The following is a 21,027-nucleotide window of genomic DNA, read 5'->3' as shown; positions in this document are numbered from 1 at the left end:
GAACCACACAAGTTCAAAGTCGTGTTGTTCAAGGGCCAGCTGTATTCAAAGTTGAAAGCCAGGAGATTATTATATCCAGGAAACTAACAAATTTCTGTTTAGAAACTCAGAATGAGTCGTTGGAAATTAAAAAGTAGAAGTAAAAATTCAAAACAATAGCTGGAACATAAGTTAAGAAAATCTAAAGGATAAAACAAAGCAAGAGTAAAAGGCAAAAAGAGAGAAAATAGAAGGTATGAGAGTTAGAGAATTACCCAGCAGATTCAACTTCCAAATAATAAGAGTCCCAGAAAAAAAGAGAATCAAGAAAGCAGAGGAAAGGAAACCAAAAAAAAAAAAAAAAATTCCATAAGAGTCTGATTATCCAAATTGAAAAGGATGGGCACAAAGTTTCAAAGTTCTACACCGGGACTCAGTCTTCACAAATTTCATGACATGAGGGACAAAGGAAAAAGACAGGTCCCACACTAAGTGTCCTGTAATTCTTTTTAATTTTTTTAATGTTTATTTATTTTTGAAACAGAGAGGCAGACACAGAATCTGAAGCAAGCTCCAGGCTGTGAGCTGTCAGCACAGAGCCTGACGTGGGGCTCGAACTCACGAACTGTGAGATCATGACCTGAGCCGAAGTCAGATGCTTAACCAACTGAGCTACCCAGGTGCCCCACGTGTCCTGTAATCCTTAACAGCAACAATGGAAGCCAGAAGATAATGGGGCAAAAAGTTGTCAGAATTTTAAGGGGAAATTATTCCAATCAGAATTCTATAGCCATTTTAACTCTCAATTAAATGGGAGAGTTGCTTAAAGACACTATTAGATAGATACTCAGGGCCTCCAAAAGCTCTGTACTTTTCTAGGGAAACTACTAGAGGATGTTGTGGACTGAGATGACAGGGTAAACCCTGAAAGCGATCAAAGGATCTAAAGAAGAGGGGCTCCAACCCAAAAGGGGGGGGGGCGAAGGAAACCCCAAGAATAAAGGTGAAAGATGTCGCAGAATGACAGAAGGCCCCCAGAGGTTCAGGAAGTTGAGTGACTACAGGATGCATTTCAATACGCTGCAGGGGTGGGGGGGGGGAGGGCGCGGAGTGGTTCAAACAACTGGGGAATTAAGGGCTCAGTTAGGGCCGAATACAGAGAAAGTTAAGCAAGCATGAAAAGTAAAATTACTTATCTCATGGTTCCCATGAGAAAACACCAAAGAAAGAACTATACCCACAAGGTCATAATACATAGTAAAAATGGAACCAGCTGAAATTAGGATTTAACCGTTGGGAGACTGAAAGAGGAGATGTGTGCAGGTATGGGAGAAACAGCTGTAAGATGCAGGAGAGGTAAATATGTTGCAAGGTAGGAAGTCAATAGATAAAGCCTAACACCGAAAACTCAAGTAGCAAATCGAGCACGTTATCTAGAGGTAAGGAGTAACGAAGCAAAAGGGCCACCTAAAGTAGTTTAGAGTGGTTGTCAACTGAAGCACAGGGCATTTGGTAAAATGGGGGAAGGGACTACGGGCTGTTGTAAAGAAATGTGCGTTTATGTGTCACAAAATTCATCTTTCTGGTGACTGATTCCATCAATTTGGACCAAGTCATAGAATCCTCTATCTGCAACCACAGTCATGATAAGAAATAGTTCCATTACCAACACCCCCCCCCCAAATTCCCTTGTGCTGCCCCCTTTATTGTCAGTCTTCTCCCCCCTTCCCTAACCCTGGCACCCAAAGAACTGCTTTTCATCCCTCTGGCTTCGCCTTTTCCAGAATATCACTGTAGCCTTCTGAATGGAGCGCCTTCCACTTCTCATAATGGATTTGAGATTCAGCCACATTGTTGCACATTTCCATTTTTTCTTACTGCTGAGTGGGACTGCTCTTTTTTAAAAAATAAGTATTGGATTTTTGGGCTTTCTGTCCACTGAGGAGAATTTTATTTAACATGTAAGAAAAGCAATAACCAGAAAAGACACTAAAACATCAATCTAAACATCGTTTCATTATTATTTCAAAATGCATTCACAAGTGAAATCAGGCTACAGGTGAAACACCCAATGCTTAGTAATCGTTTAACATGTTTTTGTTTATTTGGGGGTGGGTATAGTAGCTAGGGTGACACAATCTGGGAAGCTCCAGCTGCAAAGGAGGTGACAACGGAGCATCTGCCTGACCACGGAGGGGGTCACTCATCCAACACCGATTTATTGAGTGCCTACTATGTGCCAGCCATGAGGGTGCTCTTCTGGAACTCAAATTCTTGTGGGATGTAGGGAGAGAGGAAGGAAACAGACAGATGTGTGATGCCAGGTGGTAAGAAAGCTATTACAAAAATAATGGAGGGTCATGAAGACACAGATGGGGTGCAGGGCAGGGTACATTTGTGTTCAGGGAAGACCTTTCAGGAAAGCTGACCTTTGGTCAGGGGCATGAAGGAAGTGAGGGAATGAGCCACACGGACACTGTGAGCAGGGTGTTCTAGGCAGAGGGAAGAGTGAGCATCTGAAGTGGGGGGCATTGCGGCAGTACAGCTGGATGGGACCCAGGTACTGCTGGCGACCACAGTCTGGGTCTGGGCACTCCCTGGGAGGCAAGCTGCCCGGTGATGGGCACCGCCCGGGGCACACAGTGGTGACCAGACAGACGAGACCAGAGAGCACCACACAGTCAGCCTGTGGGGAAACTGATTCAGCAGCAGGACGGGATTTTCTATAATAACACATCCTCCTTCCCTCACATGCTCAGACCTTTGTGCACATGGTATGCTCAGCTGAGGACCCAATGACCTGCTTCGGTGGGCAGCTCTGTCAGCTGTGTGAAGTGGGGTCACTATCCTATTTCAACTCCTTAAGTGTGCCTTGGGGATTGTCACCACTTGGGGTTCCGCCAAAAGAGGGACCTTGAAAATTACAAGGGCAAAATTTGGGGGACGATTCAACTTAGAGTCGTGGCTCTAAACCCTCTCGGAATATCAAAACTGCCATGGAGGCTTTGAAAGTGACGTTAGGTCCTTCCTTAGAGATTGGGTTCGGTCACAGGCGGCACAAAGCCTTTGTCGTTTGCTCTGATTTATTTTTAAAGTGCTGCAGAGGATTCTAATATGCATCCAGGCTAGATAACCACCAGTTGAGAAGAAGCTGTCTTCACATCTAAGGCAAATTATCCACACGACAGAATACAGCGATGTAATGTTTCCCAGGATTATTGATTTCCAGTAAAATTCGCTCACAGAAGATTCAACAGCGTACGTATCCCTACAGTTCAGCTCGCATTCCAGACACTTCAGAGCTGACGGCTAACGTTTGCAAAGTCACTAGGAAGGAAAACCAAATTTATGACTGATGGTAGCTCTCCTTCTTGTCCTCAATTTCCTTGTTAATTACCTGTCAATGTCCTACAAGGTGAATCCGAAGATTGCTTTGTTTACACACACAGTTGGTTAGGATGGATCTGATTCTAAATGGGCTCCTCCACACACGCAACAGAGAGAAGATAATGATTTAGCATCTCTTCTTTGACCTGACACACTGTAACGCTATTTAACAGGATCACGATTCTGACAACTCTCCAGGGCTTCAACAAATGAACCTAACTAAGGTTTAAGAACAGAAAACAATTCCTGTCAACAGTCTCTTCCTCACCAACACCTCCTCTTATATTTTCTTCCCCTTGGGCTTCCAATTTTTAAAAATAAGTTTAGTTTATTTAATAGATAATTAAGGAGTAGTTTTCCCCTTCTAAAATTCCACGTATAGGGAAGTGATGAGTTTCCTTCCCCTATTCGTGCCAAAACCAAAAGACATTTAATGATTCCGGGACTCTGGATGTCTTGCCATGTGTTAAAAAATTCAATTTTTGCATGGATTTTTGTAAGTGTATCTTATGGACCCTGTTAATTCCTTTGAGGATCTTTACTAGGTGATCCCAAGCCTAGAGTGTTAAACGTGAGCTTTATGGGTCAGATAAGCCAAGGCAGGCCCATTAATAAAACCACGTGGAAATTACTCCTGGCCAGAAGCAGCAAATCAATACAGTATTCACATATTTGGTTCATTTGTCTCTTAAATGAAATCAGCCTGAATGGCTAATACTTTAGAACATGGGTCCAAGATATACCCTATGGCTGGCATCTGTCTTCCCAATTCAGAACTTACTAGGTTTAGACAGCAAGGAAATACCATCTCATTTCTCCATCTTTGGTGTTTTGGAAAGGACAGTGGGCTAACTCAGTGACAGAAAGCATAGTGCTTTGTCTAACAGAATTTTCTGGGTGTGCATTCTCAAGAAGACCATCCCAAACTAGGATAAATGACAGAGGCAACAACGGAGAACTGAAAAGTAACTGAGCCTGGTCAGGACTATGCCTTTTTCACTTGGCCAGTGCCCGACATGTCGCCTTGGACCAAGCCAGAGACTGTGTTTTCCTGGTACGCAGTGAAAAATATTTCATAAAGGTATGGGGAAAAAATCAAATTAGGAGCATTTGATTAGGTGGATCTTGATTACCAAGTCTTTTTTGTACCTCAAATCATAGTGTCTGCTTTCCTTTTCTGTCTCTTTCAGTCCTTTTCTTGTCCTGGCCTCCCTTGCTGAAAGCCAATATAAATTAGAAATGGCTATAGAAGCACGTGTGGTCAAGGAAAAAGCAGTATATTAAGAAATAGAAAAGAACAATGAAACCCACAGATACCATCTATTGTACTTGTGTTGTTAGGATACAAGAAGGAAAGGAGTATCGAGGAGAGGCACCAAATTTGTCTTGTTAAAAATGCAGAGATTTAAACCAGCCCAGGTTGTTCCCACATCCCCTACAATCAACTCTTTGTTTAAATTTCGAAGTCTCCGTTTTAGACTCCTATCATATCTTTGATGCTTCAGGAAGTGGCTTAACCTTGACCACAGTGCCCATTGACTATCTGACTCAAGGCTTCCTTTCAGTGAACTTGAGGCAAGCTCCATAAAGCCAAGGCCCTTGTCTGATTTTGCTCCTTGCAATGCCTAGCACATAGAGTATGCTCAAGAAAACTTGCTGAAGCAAGCTGAGGGGGAAGGGGAAAAGAGGAAAAGGATTCAGTCCGAGCCAATTAACACGACCCACTAGATATGGCCCTGGCTTTGTTACCCATCACTCCTTGTCGAGGGACTTGACTCAAAGACCTCTAGCTAGCTTGCCTTCCCCATGATGCTGTACCACACCTTGATGTCTGGACATGCCTTTCTAATTCGAGTTGGTGAAATCTTAGCTACCACTTTAAAACCTTTCCTAGAGAGGACATCCCTGTCAGTGTTCCTCCCTCCTCTCTTTACCCCAGACACACACATGCTGAGCTGCCCTTTCATTCACTTTATATGTCACTGGTCGAAATTTCAACTGATGGTCGACACCTAAGGTCCACAAAGACAGTGAATGGCTTCAACATCTCTGCGTTTCTCTAGCAGGACACATATAGGAGACATTCATTCAACAGTCACCCACAAGTATTGTTCACAATGGGCACAGTTCCAGGCACTGAGAACACAACAGTTCATATAAGAGATTTAAAAACAACAACAACAACAAAAAACAACAAAAAAACAAAAAACCTGCCCTCATGGAGTTTACATTCCAACTATGGGAGAATGACAACAAACAAAATTAATAAATACATAAAAGATTCATGGAAAAAAGGAAGGAAGAGGGGATGGGTGTGTTTATGTGTGTGCACATATACCAAGAAGAGTATCTGGCACGGGGAACTGCAAGTGCAAAGGCCCTGAGGTGGGCATGTATCTGGCTGTCTGGCACACTCCCGGAACAAGGAAGTCCGTACAGCAGGAACAGAATAAGCAAGTGGGAGAGCGTAAGAGATGAGGTCAGAAGTAAGGCAGGGTGTGGGGGTGTGCGTGGTCAGACCAGAGAGGGTCTTAAAGGCCACTATAAGGACTCTGATTTTTACTCTGTGTAAAAAGAGAAGTCACGGGATGGGTCTGAACCCAGTGATGGGAACCGGCTCACAGTTTAACAGGGTTGTTCAGGCTGCTGAATTGAGAAGAGACATTAAGGAAGCAATGTTAGAAGCAATGATACCAGTTAGGAGGCAATTTATGATAATAATCCAGGGAAGATGATGGGGTCTTAGACCAAAAGGATAGCAGAGGATGTGTGAGAAGTCGGTAGATTCTTGATCTATTTTAAAGATACAGACAACAGCATTTGGATGTGGAATGTAAGAGAAAAAGAATAGTCAAGAATGATTCAGGGCACTTGGGTGGCTCAGGTGGTTGAGTGTCCGACTCTTTTTTTTTTTTTTTTAATTTTTTTAATCTTTATTTAATTTTGAGAGACAGTACAAGTGGGGGAGGAACAGAGACAGAAAGACACAGAATCCGAAGCGGGCTCCAGGCTCTGAGCTGTCAGCACAGAGCCTGACGCGGGGCCTAAACCCACAAACCGTGAGTTCGTGACCTGAACTGAAGTCGGATACTTAACCGACTGAGCCACCCGGGCGCCCCGAGTGTCTGACTCTTAATGTAGGCTCAGGTCATGAGCTCACTGTTTGTGGGATCGACCCCCGTGTCGGGCTCTGTGCTGACAGCCTGGAGGCCACTTGCGATTCTCTCTCCCCCCGCTCTCTGCCCCTCCCCCCCCCAAAATAAATAAATAACCCTTAAAAAAAAGAATGATTCAATGATTTGCAGCTAATGGGTATTAGAACTAAAAGATGAAGCAGCTATACCTGAGGTGTGGAAGACTACGAGAAGAGCAGGCTTTAGGGGAGTTGGGAGGTTCAGTTTGAGAAATCCATTGGACATCTTAGTGGTGATCCCAATAGGCAGCTGGGTATGTGGGTCTAGAATTCGGAGGACAGACCGGCGAAGGAGTGCTATTTAAAGCCTTAAAATGAAATCATTCACGGAATGAGTGTAATAGAAGAGAGAACACCAAAGGACTTAACCCTGGGCTCTCCCAGACGTCTAGCTGATGAGAAAGAACCAGCCAAGGAGAGAAAGGAGACAAAGTGAGATAAAAGAAACACCAGGAAAGTGTGCTTGCAGGGAGCAAGCAAACCAAGTACTTAAATGACGATGAGGCAGTCCAACATGTCAGTTACGAGGAGGGCTGAGGATTCACCCCTGGATTTAACGATGGTGAAAGTCACGGACGATCTGACAGGACTAGTTTGGGCTGAGCGATGGATGCGTAACTGGAGTACACTTCAGTATGAGAGGAGAACAAGTGTGTACTCCGTGCTCAAGGAGCTTGGCTGTAAAGAAAAGGAGACAAATGGAGCAGCTAGAGGGGAACAGGCGTTGGAACTTTGTTCAGAGGGAGAAAGTACCTTTTTAGATGCTGATGGAGTTTCCATTAGAATGAGAAGTAGCGATAAGGAGAAAGGAAAGGATTCTCCAGCTGTGTTGGGGTAGGAAGGGATCTAAGTGCCCAAGTCGTTGGGTTGGCCATTGCTAGGAACGTAGTGACAGGGAAAAATAGAGGGCATTCCAGCAAACAGGCAAGTGGGGCTCGGTGTGGGCGTGGGGACTCTAGAGGTTCTCTGTTTGCCTCCATGGGGGAGACAGATGACAAGGGGCTTGGGAATTGGTGAGAGAGGAGATGGTACAGACGTCAGAAAAGTGAGAAGACGATGTATATTGTATCTGTGCAGCATTGAGAGCCAGCTGACTTTAGGGTGATACTAGTCAACAGGCCCAAAAGCTTATAGGTGCAGGTGCAGGGACAGAGAGCTGGCTAGTCCAGGGCTGAGGATGTGCTGAGCAAGTATGACAGATATTTCCTGAATCAGAGTGAACTGAATGAGACTTCTTGCCCATCACCATAGAGACCTCAGAGGGCATTTTTCTCTCGGGATCACACGCCTGTCCCACCCGGGTTGTGTCATCGTCGAGGAGAAATCCACAAAATCCAGTATCCTGAAATACTCACCGCCCTTCAAATCTGTGTTTTAAAAAATCAAACAATGCTTTTTGCATCATATCTGTGACCTGCAATTGAGCAAGCAATACATTAATAAGACACGATAAAAATATTACTAATTAGGATAAAACACTTCTACGCCTCAGACTGTTTAAAAACCTATGCTTCCCCTTTGGAAAAAGTAGCATGGGAGACTGTCGCGTTATTTCCGTTGCTGAGTTGTGGTAGCAGTGACAATTAAAAAGGGAACGTCGGGGCGCCTGGGTGGCGCAGTCGGTTGAGCGGCCGACTTCAGCCAGGTCACGATCTCACGGTCCGTGAGTTCGAGCCCCGCGTCGGGCTCTGGGCTGATGGCTCAGAGCCTGGAGCCTGTTTCCGATTCTGTGTCTCCCTCTTTCTCTGTCCCTCCCCCGTTCATGCTCTGTCTCTCTCTGTCCCAAAAATAAATAAAAAAATTAAAAAGGGAACGTTCCCCCAACTTATCCTGACGTGTTAGTGACAATCACATGACATCGCAAGTGGTTTCGGGCCACTCTCCGTTTGATACTATTTCCCCCCAGGCTGAGTAAACTACAGCTAGCAACATCTCCAAAGCAACAGCCATAAAAACAAAACAGAACAAAACAGGAAGCACTATGTACCGCAGCCCGGAAAGTAACATGCTTCGCTGCTACGAGCTCTTTAAGGTCCCCATTCAAGAGGGAGGTGGAGTCACAAAGCAGTGCTGCTGGTGGAGGTCACGTGTGCTCCGGAGGGCAGCCACTCACCTCATAGCCCTTCAGAGATGGGCCCACCAAGACCACGGGTCGCATAGAAGGTACCACGTCATAAGGAGGAGTGTGCTCTGTCTGCAGAGAGAGAGGAGAGGACTTCAGATGGTTAAGAGGCAGGGGGAGCTGAGATATTTTAAGTATAAATTGTTCTTTCTGAACTCTGTCATAGGAGGCACCGGCTTTCCAAAAATTTTTTTTCTTTTCTTTTTTCTTTCTTTCTCTTTTTCTTTTTCTTTCTCTTTTTTTCTTTCTTTCTTTCTTTCTTTCTTTCTTTCTTTCTTTCTTTCTTTCTTTCTTTCTTTCTTTCTTTTATTTTTCTTACTTGCCTCTTTCCTCAATAAACCCAAGCAAAGCACGGTGGGCTTATTTTCCTAAGGTTTTTCAACTTACTGGATTGTCTACAGTTTTCTTGCTCGCCTCAAGAAATACTACTGACATATTAGTTCCTAAAGCAGGAAGTGCTGCTTTTCAGCAAAATCTAGTTGGAAGGACAGAAACATGCCTCATGCAGAAGAAGTGTTTAGGCTGGACTGGAGGTTAATACTGCTTTTTAAATGCATTTCAGAGTTTTCTGAAGAGCTGAGTGATCGGACTAACGTGGTTAATTGCAGAGAAAAAAAAAAAGGTCTCATTAGCTTTGCATCCTGAATGTTGGTCTTACCTGGATAAAACCTAATTTCAGAACATTGTAACGCCCATTACCAAATACTTGCAAATCCCTATTTTACTGTGAGAATTTAAATTAATAGGCAGGCCTGTTCTAAGGATCCCTATCACAGGTTAGTGATTCATGGTTTTGGATTCTGGGTTTCTCTACCTTGGAACTTGAAAACTTAAAATGTAGCCTTTACATGCCTTGGAAGAAAGGGGGTTAATGTGTGATAACATATTTAAGCATGCTGCAGGGGCCTCAAAAGGTTCATTATCAACTTGCACATCTAATATGCTTCTCATGAGCAGCCTAGGTCATGTCTCTGTTACATAACTAATTCATGCCTTTCCACGATAGTTTCTTTCTTTCTTGGAAGAGCAGGGGAATGAGCTACATTTTGTAGCAATTTCTAAAACTTCCAAAAAGTTTCAGCTTTAACCGCTTCACATAAAATGATCAAAATTTTTCCCCCAAAAAATCAGGTAACAGCTAATTTGTTTGATCACATTAAAACTGGCTATTTCCATAGCAGAAAATGCTTACACGGACCCCAGAGGACTTTTTTTAATGCAAAAGAGAGAGAGAGAAGATCTCCCACAGTGAGGTACACAAATCATTACTATCTGAATCTTCCTGCATTAAGGAGTGCCTGAAAACTATATGTTTAAAGAATCACACAGACAAAAAAAAATTTTTTTAACTATTTTAAGAATTTGAAAAACTGATGTACAAACATGAATGCAATTTCTGCATCAGCCTGTTGCTCAAGAACAGTGTATGGTTGCTTAAAATTGCCCACTGCAAACTTTCTGACGTTGACTAAACTTAACTTGCTTCAGGTGGGGGCTGGGAGTGGGCGGTAAAAAACATTGTAGTTTCAACCTGCAATTCCGCCCATAGTAGAGGACAGATCCATTCTGGGGACAAAAATAACGCTGCCATGTGCTGTCCAATTTTACTCCTTAAAACTTTAGCTAGTGTTCAAAATTAATTTTAATAGACACAAGAAAGGTAGAATACATTTTCAAACAGGAAAAAAAAAGAAAAAAAAACAAGACAAACATAATACAGTAACAGCACAAATGCCACGAGCACCACTCTAAAAGCAACCTAAAAGATGGAAAACAATCTTATCGGTGAATGTCAGGTTGGCTTTTGGTTTTTGAGCTCTACATTGAAGTTCACCACATAATCAGTAACACAAGAAGAATGAATACCAGTGCCGAAGGCATCATAAGCATATTTGTTATTACATTGATAACACCTGGGATCATACTGAAACTGTTTAGAAGCCGAGTCCTTATAACTATTCAGTAGAAGAATACCTTTTCCACTGTTGGGATCAGAAATATAAATTGCACATATTTCAGCAACGGCTACCAAGAAATTTTATTTCAAGCCTGTAAGGGTTAAGCGGCCCAGGATTTCATACATAAGGTCTTGGTTCCTTCGGTCTGTGGCTACCAACTAGCAAAGGGTTACCCATGCCGGTCATCAATCAGCTTCGTATTCGATAGGGGAGCTACAGAAATTACCTTATTTGATGGAATATTGGTACTTTGTGCCCTAGTGATAACGACACCATCATTTTTATCTACCCTTTCCCGCTAGCCCTATTTTGTTCCAACTGTGTAGCTGAAAAAATCGTGGTTCATAGACATCCGTAAGGCTTGGGAATTTAAGAGAAAGCAAACTTCAAAAAACACATCTTGACTAACGTGGCTTTCGTTCAGGTCACTGCTCTGTAAGATCCAGAGCATCTGAAGGATGCAGATTTTCTAGGCATCTGTGCTATGAAGACTGGTAGTCACTTGGCTGCAAGTTTTAGCTGCGCCGAGAAGACAGGACCAGCGAGATGGGCCCACTGGTGTGGACGTACATCAGGCTGGGGCTGTCCATGTTAACGCAAAAATCCAGGTTTTCATTTTTGCCTGGAGTGCTGAGGTCTTCTATTATAAATGTAACCATCAGTTATTAAAAAAAAGAAAAAGAAAAAGAAAAACAACAACACACTTCACAGTTCAGCCTCTGACACTTCATGGGTGATTTTAGAGTTCCTCCATGTAGCAAAATGCTTGCATCCATGTCACGATGTACCCATCATTATGCTGGACATGGTGATGCTGGGAAGTAGGATTCCAAAAGACAGCACAGCAGTAGGCTGTGCAAAGTGGTGTGTGTGAGAAGAAAGGACTGAATGGCGATTGTGTGTGTGTGTGTGTGTGTGTGTGTGTGTGTGTGTGTGTGTCGGGGGCGGGGGGAATGTCTTTAAAAAATAATGCTTTCAAGCTACAAAATGTGTGAAAGGAGACAGCCTTTGGAGTGAAGGGCACTTGGGAATACCCTGGTTTCCAGTCAGGGGACAAGGAGCATCACTGTGTGGCACCTTGGCGGGCCGGTGGCAAAGGCTCTACGCACGGCCACCGCCCTGTTATCCAACAGGTGAGATGCTGCGACCTGACTATGGGAGAAGGCAAGAACATCGGGAGAGGATTTATATATGACAATAGGAAAAACTCACAGTAAACCGCCAAAACAAGCCTGCAGTTTTCCACTGGTCTTGTTCATCTGCAGAGTTTGCACCTAGTGGATCAGAAGTTTAAATACTGACTAAATTAAAAATTGAATCATTTTTTTTTTTTAGTACAAGCTATTGTATCTGGATATCATCAATCAGAATCTAATCATGGTTTTAATATGCTTGATATAAGTTAAATTTCTGGAAAAAAGAAAAGAGACAAAGACAGACAGAATAAGCATGCACAATACAGGTGCATTATATGGACTTGTCAGTGTTTTGACATCTTGGAAGGTTTAAACAAATTCCCTTGGTGGTAGATATTATTCCATCAAAAAGGATAAGTACTGTAATAGCGCTTGAACAGGTCACTCCCTGAATTTAGTCAGTTTGAAATGCATGGACTCCATGAGCTTGTTTGATAGGTTCTTTTCTTGGGACAGAAATGACTGCGTTTAATAAAACCGTGGGACTTAATGCTAATGATGCCAGTGGCAGGATAAACACAGCTTATGTCAATGTAAACTTACCGATCTCTGCTTCTGCTTAGCTACAGCAGCGTGGAAAAGAAACAAAGAATAACAGAGCATGCACGTTATTGGCTTATCAAAAGACGCAGACAATCAACAGGACGAGAAGTGTGGCGCAGTGCGGTTGAGCAGGTGAGCAGACGGGAGCTTGGAAGTTAATGTTACCTTCTTAAAGAAGGGCATTCTTTTCTCTTTGGAGTGGGGTGACGTTACACTGTTTGCACTGGGTTTGGGGGAGCGGTGGTTTGCTGGAATATCATTTTCTTCTGCATCTAAGCCAGTAGCATCTATGTCTATAGCTATATACAGACAAACAATTCAAACATCATCAGGTAGACAGGAGAGGAAAAACAGGTTATAAAAAAAAAATAAAATGAAAGCAAATAAAACTAACCATAGTAAAAGATCTATCACGAGTGCTCCGCACAGTAAACAAAGTAAAATTTCAAGGTAAAGCACGTTAAGAATGCCATGTAATCAAATCGAACACCACCGAAAGATCCCCTTCGTGATAGGTTTGCTTGAACAAAGTTACGCTAGATCTCTCGGATAATATTTCCGGAGAAACATTTTTAAGGTGTAGCTTCAAACAGAACACTGACATTTTTCCACATCAACTGTATATAAGTATGGTACAGAACATTTGGCTTCACGTCTCCCGATACTTAACTCAGCTTTTAGATAATGAGGAACTACTCTTGGAAACCTTTATCACGGTGTGCCCCAGGCTTCTGAGTTTTGCTTGATGTTGTGGGAAAATAAGGGCAACGTGAAAAGCTTCGCTAAAAATGCAACAGGAATTTGAGCGAACGTGAGAGTAGAAAATCCTAAATTCAGGCAACGCAAAGAAAGGAGTCGTACACGAGGCAAATGATTCAGGGAGTGTTCCTGGAAGGACAGCATTAAAACTATTTCAAGATGGTTGTATCCCCCTCATTAGTTACTAATTAGAAAGCACTGGACCCCACGATCTCCAGATGAAATGATTCTAATGACATATGGGGACTTCCAGTGATTTGTGTAAAGCCACTGGATCTAATAAGAGAGGCAGAGAGGAAGGACACAAAGACCCAAGAGAATGTGGCACCGGTCTCCTTGTCTGGAGAGCGAGAGGTTCAGGTTTGTGGTTCAACCTGATTTCACGTTTAAAACCTTCTGCCTTGAAAACCGGAGCACTGAAAGATTAAGCGTTAAGTGAAAAATGATCCATAATCTCATTTTGAACTGTATAAAATGCTTCCACGAGCCATTACTACAGAATTTTCTCCTCTGCACAACCAGGGCTGGAAAGTATTTGGAAGATCGCTTTCAACCCTCTTATTTTTAAGGCTGAGATGATAAACTCCTAAAGAGTTTCAGGGACTTGTTCTTGGCAAAAAACTCGGCAGGGCCAGGTCTCGGAACCCAGGTTTGCCTCTGCGAGCCCCTGCCCCGTCCCCGCACCCCGCTGCCTCTCCAGGTGAGCCCTCTCTCCACCAGGTACCCTTCCTTCTCCAGTCCCCTGTGCTTTCCAAGAGGGCTTGCATCCTCACTGTCAGGGTTCAGGAAGGTACCACAGAGGTGAGCTCAGGAGAAAATCAGTCTATGCTTTAGTTGAGATCATGGAAAGGAATAGGAGAAAATCTACTCCGTCTAACAAAAACCCACAGTATCTTCAGAGATATCTTCACTGCCATCTGGGCATGACAGTTCGGTGCTGCAAAGCCCCTACCATTCCTTCACGCGAGGAACACATCGGGTTCACGCAACGGCAGCCGCTGCTGACCGTTTCGACGGGGGCAGGTCACCCGGCAGCCGTCACATCACTCTTCAATTCTGAAGCGATGACGGATATTAGGTGACTCAGCCTTTTGAAAACTAAATGAAACGCTCGTTTAACTGTTCCTCTGATTCATCGGATTAGGTCGGAGGCAGGCGATGAAGTAACTCCCTGGCACTGTTTGCATGATATTGCACACACCAACTACTGCTTGCGGAAAGAGGAGGTAGGATTCTCTCTCTCCAGTGAAGGTAATAACAGGCTGAGTTAATTCCAAATATTTAGTTAGACCTCCCTAGTAATGAAGTCTTTCTTTGTGCAGCATCCATGCATACTGAGGCGCTAAAAGGCTCAGCATGTAGTGTTTGATGGAAACACTATAAAATGTGCCCACGGGGTTGAATGGATGCTTTTGTACAACCCTGTAAGGTTTTCCTTGTCTCCCCACTTAGGAAGCAGGTTGTCAGTGTCTTCCTGGATACGATGGAGAGGATTGGGGTCAGTTTTTCACGATTTCTAATACCTATCTTAACCAACGTCAGATCATTTTCCCTTCCGGTGGCACGTGCCCATATACTTTTACCTTCCTCATCTTTTCTTGGGCTTATAAAGGCGACCTTCTGGGGAGAGTACTTCCTGAGAGCCTTTCTGAAATCGAGGATACCTACTGGCATGTCAGAATTGACAGGACCCTGGGATTGCAAAGTTCATGAATTAGATTTTATGATTTGGCCATTGAATCTGGTCTGCTCTGATCAGTGCATGGGCTTTTTTTTTTTTTTTTTTTTAATCCTTGAAATATTTTTTTTTTTTTTTTTGAGAGAGGGAGAGCATGCATAAGTAGGGGAAGGGCAGAGAGAGAGGGGAGGACAGAGCATCTGAAGTGGATTCCATGCTGACAGCAGAGAGCCCGACGTGGGGCTCTAACTCAAGAAGCAGGAGATCATGACCTGAGCTGAAGTCGGATGCTTACCTGAGCCACCCAGGTACCCCAGTGGATGGATTCTTTTTTTTAATTTTATAGTAGGAGTGGATATGCATAAAAAGTTCAGCTGTGATACTGCCCAGATGTTTGGCGACCCACACATAGCCTCAAAACCTGAGTCAGGTTTGAAATTTACCTGTATTTGGACACAAGGGCTCAAAATCCCCAACTGAGAACTTTCCAACTGATTAGTTCTGACTTATGGTTAACTTCAATTTAAAAGCCATCAGGGTTCACTCTGAAGCGCAGAGAATTCTAAAACATTCGGCCAGAGTTCCATACGCTTTATTAGACTCAGACGGTTACCCTTTTTCTGTTTTATACTTGTGTTTGCAGACCTTAGCAAACATTAGTATTTACGTGGGAAAAACTACTTCCATAAATATGAAAATAGCTTCTTTTATTGGTCCTCACTAGAATGATTCTTTTTTTTTTTTTTTTTTTTCTGGTAGAGAACCTCGGAAACATTTTTTGAAATCTAAATTGTAAACTTCACCTTAAGACCCGTGGGTCAGGTGGAGTGGCGTCCTGGGGGGACCCGTGTGGGCATATGCGTGTAAGTGTAGGGGGGTATGTGTTCTGTAACTGACTACCACCCAGTCACTCAGATATGAAGTGGAAATTCTTCCTTTTCCAAATCCTTGAGAACCTCCAAGAATATGTACTTTAGGCAAATGCTTATATTCCTTGGTCTAGCGATGGGTGAGGTGAATTGTAGACAGGGCCTCTGGGAAATAAAGATAAAAGCTACCTTTGCAGGCCAGTCCACACTGGATGAATTAGGCAGTCTACCCTGCAGGTGGGGTGGGGAAACATCTCTGCAGAAGTTCTCCAAAGGTCTCCTTCAGAGGAGTTGAAATATGAAAATTATAGCAGGTTCCTGTTATAAATTTTGTGGTTGGCCAATGTCTCCAGTCTTTTCAGTCCCAAGTGTTTTCTATTCTTGCTATTCGTGAAAAGGTATTGCAAAGCCCTGTATCTGTATAAAACCTGTGTCAAGTTTTAAATCATCTTGACCTTGCTGTAGTAACTTGAACTTTAGTTTTAGTGATGACGGACACTTGCCTGCAAAAATGAAATGTTATTTTACAAACACACTAACTCACTCTTCAAAATGCACGTGGCCTGCTCTCACATCGCCAAAACCATTAGAAGGCCACAGCCCAGTTTATGGAAATGGAAGAATCTTCCTCGTCTACAGGAGTGGCGTGGACTTCTGGGCACGGGGCTGCAGTTCTGTCACAATATGATGTGACATTTCCCCATTTCAGGAGCCTAGTGCCAGTCCTCTGGAGCCTCTGAGACAGTCTTTAAGATATATATGAAGGGTACAGCTTGATATCATAATCTCGGTAACTTTACATATTTGAGAAGGTGTGGAGATCAGCCTCCTTTCCCCTGTGCGTTCAGTAAGTAGCTACCCTCCACTGATGAAGGGAAGGCATGAGCCTTACCTAACATCTAAAAGGGCTTCAATTTTCATTTCAAACGTACGATTTTACTTAATTTCGGACAACTCAGAATTACTGCAAGCTGTACGTACATGGTTTTTGAAATCAATATGCATCCTAAAATGATTTATTTCTTATCGTGCTCAGATTTTGCACTTAAAGAAGTTGTATCATTTTTATTAAGAAGCCTTTGGTCTCTAAAAGCCACCAACATTCAGCAAGGAGGCCTGATCAGGAGTCCGAGGGGAATCCTGTTCTTAAGACATACCAGTTAGAGGGCACCTACTTCCCTACCTTCTCCGCGGATGTATACGCTTCCCTCTTCCAGCTTCCTTGGAATCACACGAGGAATCATTTCACTCAAACGCTCTGCTGGTAACTCCTTGGAGTCCTCCTCTGAGTCCCAATTGCCTCTCTTAGCAAACTAAGATTCTGATAATCCTGGGCTTTCTGCAGTTCTACCAACTGGCCTCCTAATTATATAGAACTCCAAGTTCTACAGAGAATGGTAGAGTTGCCAGCTTTATTTTGTTTAATGTATATTTATTTTGAGAGAGAGAGAGAGAGAGAGAGAGAGCAGGGGAGGGGCAGAGAGAGAAGGAGAGAGAGAATCCCAAGCAAGCAGGTTCTGCATTGTCAGCACAGAGCCCAATGTGGGGCTCGATCCCACGAACCATGAGACTGACCTGAGCCGAAAGCAAGAGTCGTACGCTCAACTGACTGAGCCACCCAGGCGCCCCCAGAGTTCCCAGATTTACTAAAGAAAAATACAGTCCACTTTGAATTTCAGATAAACAATTTTTTTTTACTGTAAGTATTTCTCATACAATATTTACTTATACTAAAAAAATTATTCATTCTTTATCTGAATTCAAATTTAATGTGGTGTGCTTCTCCACTGCTTTGGAAAGAAAACAGTAGTTACTCTTCTTATGGGTGTTTCTGTCTTTTTCAATATTTCTACATATCTCTTAAATCTTCCAAAGAGCCTTTTGGGTAAAGCTCGTGTCAGGCCAATCACTCCATCATTTTATTCTCCTTTCCTTGCCTTTCCAAAGCATTTATACTTCTTTTCTTTTTATTTAACAGTGAGGCCAACGCACATTACCCCGTGTCTGATGGTGGGTATTCACCCATTTACTGCCCAGGACGATGTGCTGGGCACCATGTGAAGTACGTAGGGATAAAAAGTTAAATACATTCATCACTTTGGTCATCCAGGCAACTTACAGCGAACACATTGACATATTTCCTTTTTTCCAAGCTCTGCCAAAATTTCCCCATATTGTTTCTTACCCCATGTGAGCCTTCTTATGTCCGACCAATTTGAACCTTTCTAGGGTTCAGGCGGTGATTCTGGGTATGTAAATTCACACAACTGGGTCAGACTGGGGAAAGCATGAAATGCAGAATGTACCGTTTCGCACTTATTACCTACTTACCGGACGATGGAGGTGTAGATTTTCTGGAACTAGGTACTATGTCACCCAAACTGGATGATGAATTTCCTCCTGATTTACTGAAGTAAAGCAAAAATTCATGTTACACCTGACGCTTATTTCAGACATTAGAACATTTCTATTGCTCAATAAACATGATTAGTCACTGTCTTTTTATTGAACTTTAAACTTGTCTTTCCTGCAAGGAGGCAAATAATAATTTCCCAGCGGAGATTCCTGGAGTACTTGAAACAGCCATGTAATAGTCTCTGTTTCAAGTTCAAGGTTTAATTTTAAAAGGCCCTGAGAGAATGGAAGAGAACTAGGGTAATATCTGCGGCCCTCACACTCTCCACCAGCATCACAGAGAGATGACAGCAGATGCCCTTTGCTTTTTATGTTAGCGACCTTCTCAAGTAATGCATAGAACCTTAAAGTTAACACCAAAACTTATGACTTCCTTCTTGTGTGGTTCCTGCTTCTCTGTCTTAGCTGGGTTACTGTCAGTGTATTAAGATTGAAAGTACGCAAGCTTTCGTGAGCAACCTACAAAAGAAAAACACGGCAATACTCAACTTGCTACCCTTTAAAAGATCCACAACGGAGCATGACACACCCAAGTGTTCTATGATTTAACCCTCTGATAGTAGTTAGTATTCGGAACGTGTCTCCAGCCTGGCTACCACAGAGGATTCAACTTGGGGATTTTAGGCACAAACTGAAGAGCGTGTGCTTCAGAACCACCAAATTCTACAATCCGAAACAAGACACGCCAGCGTCTTAGCAACTTTACGGAATAAAGTTATCGGAATCAGAGCGTTTATGTTTTTTCACCGGCATACCAGCATGCTAAATGCCCGACTACCAAATGGCCCCTTAGGAAGAAGATGCAAAGGAATATCGTACAAGAGTGACAGGCAGTTTTGGCAAGGCGATCTTAGTGCCTAACGTTTATTATCAGAGCCAATCGTGGGTGTACTTGAAAGAATTTGCTACAGTGTCTATGCACCAAAGGGCAATGTTTAAGTTACACAAACATTAAGATAAAAATATAAATTCCACTAAAATACCAGTAACCAGGCTCAACCGTATTGCTGCTATTCTGGCATTTTGATGCATAAAATAGACAAACGTCAAAAACTTTAAGTAGCTAGCAGGAGGCCTCTGTATCTTTTTTCTGATTCTTAAGAGGTACTCCAGTACAGTTAATAAGAATACCAGACTGCATATAAAATTAATAAAAAGTTGTATTTATAGAAGCTGTAAGAATACCCATTACCAGGCCCAAAACATTTTCTTCCAGAAGTTTTGTGTTTGTTTGGTTTTGCTTTTCCTTTTTCTAAGGTACTAAGTGTAATTTCAGTTCAAGCATGGGTCTGTTTTACATTCTCTTTGAATTTTAATAAAAGTCAAAGTATTATTTGAATTGTGTAAAATTTCGACAACCACTGCAAATAGTCAAAATGTTCAAAATGCAAATTTGCCCTTAACTTTTAATTCCAGACAAATGCCACATTCTTGAGCTCTGCCCCCATTTACCACTTTTGATGTCGGTTGATTTTTGTAATTTAAAAAACATCCGGCTTTTTACATACTGCTGAATGCTGGCTATGTCCTCAGAATCAAACCGTATTTCGGATGTTAGAAGACAAACGTAAGATCTCTGAAAGCAAAAACACCTTCACATACTGAGGCAAAAACTTAGGTAACCAGGACAAAATAAAATCAAGAAAATCAAAAGCAAAGATCCACAGGTCTAGGAAAGGTCACCTAGCTCCCTAGAGTAAGTTATGAGGCGTTACTCCCCAAATACAGATAGTTTATATGGTCCTTTCAGGGAAAAAATGCAAAAGCAATACGATCTAATATAGTAAATAAAAACGGGCCCTTGCCACACGATGTGCGGCACAGCATGGTCGTCCGTCTGCGGTCTGGCTACAGTCAGATGGATCGAGTTCTCATCCTCATTCTACCACTTACGAGCTGTGCAAGCTCGGTCAAGTTCCCTAGCTTCTTTGCCTGTCGCCTCATCCGTGAAGTGGAAACGCTGATACTTCTTGTGCCCACAGGTTCTTATAAAGCTGAGCTGATGACCGACATCAGACCAGGGATGCCCGCTTGGGAGGCAGAGGAAACCGTGCTTCCTTAACAATGTTGGCCAAAGCTTCTCCCTTCCTACTCCTTGGGAAGTATTCTCAGTTTGTACGTGAATAAGCAGAGAAAGATATACAAGTCTATCTCCGTAAAAACCCATCCCAAATTTCCTACAATACATTCTACAAAACACGATTCCAAAGACATGCACCAAGAAGCGTCCAAGATGATTTTAGTAGACACCTGAAAAATATCCCCATCCCGCTACCCAGATTCATAGGCTGAACAGATTAAAGGCTGGGAACAGCTTTAAGGTAATTTGCTCTTACCAAGTACTGTCCTAAACTTGTTTGACCAGGTAAATGCTTGAAAATACTGAATTATCCTCAACAAACAAAATCAAAACAATCCCCTATCTGAGATCACTTCAAACCTCAACAAACTATATACCACCAAAGTCAAAACAGCAATATATATACCCTATGAAAAGAAAATTTTTTCACATTATAAGATTTTACTAGTTAGTACTGAGAGACTACTATCAATACAGAGATTAGAAAAATAATAATTTTTCCAGGAGAACGCTGGAAATTTTACGAATAGGATCTGATCTCTAACACCCTACAAGTAAAATGTGCATGCACTGTTGATCTGCGTGCATCCACTTTTATAGGACTAAATGCATCTCACAATCTGAGAGCCCCCAATAGCCCAGGGATTAATGACAGCCAAATAGGGGGGGAGAGGTTTCAAGTAAGGGAGGAATCCATCTGAACTCAAACAGCCTGACAGTTACAAAATTCCCGTTAAAAAAGAGGGACGTTTCAAACCAAAAAAAAGATCTTCTAGATGACTTATTTGCAGATACTTGGGGGGAAAAAATCTTGCCTATGCTAAAATATTACCATTGGCAAAGGATCT

The 21,027-nt window shown here is 42.7% G+C and overlaps 1 protein-coding gene across 6 annotated transcripts in view; it reads right to left on the bottom strand.

The window, feature by feature from the left end:
* The window catches only part of CACNB2 (calcium voltage-gated channel auxiliary subunit beta 2), a 383,221-nt gene that overhangs the window by 11,815 nt on the left and 350,379 nt on the right, over nt 1–21,027 (bottom strand). For 5 of the 6 annotated variants that reach the window (XM_042945034.1, XM_042945036.1, XM_042945037.1 and 2 more), the window contains 4 exons: nt 18,016–18,092; nt 12,544–12,677; nt 8,673–8,753; nt 7,915–7,973 (listed from right to left, as the gene is read on the bottom strand). In XM_042945034.1, the coding sequence (XP_042800968.1) occupies nt 7,915–7,973; nt 8,673–8,753; nt 12,544–12,677; nt 18,016–18,092 (351 nt within the window). Of the gene's footprint in view, nt 1–7,914; nt 7,974–8,672; nt 8,754–11,851; nt 11,914–12,543; nt 12,678–18,015; nt 18,093–21,027 lie in introns of all 6 variants that reach the window. The other variant, XM_042945035.1, reaches the window with a different exon arrangement.

Source organism: Panthera leo, chromosome B4 (genome assembly GCF_018350215.1).
Source record: "Panthera leo isolate Ple1 chromosome B4, P.leo_Ple1_pat1.1, whole genome shotgun sequence".
Taxonomy (NCBI): Eukaryota; Metazoa; Chordata; class Mammalia; order Carnivora; family Felidae; genus Panthera; species Panthera leo.
The sequence above is the reverse complement of the archived record's forward strand: the minus strand, read 5'-3'. Positions and strand labels throughout refer to the sequence as shown.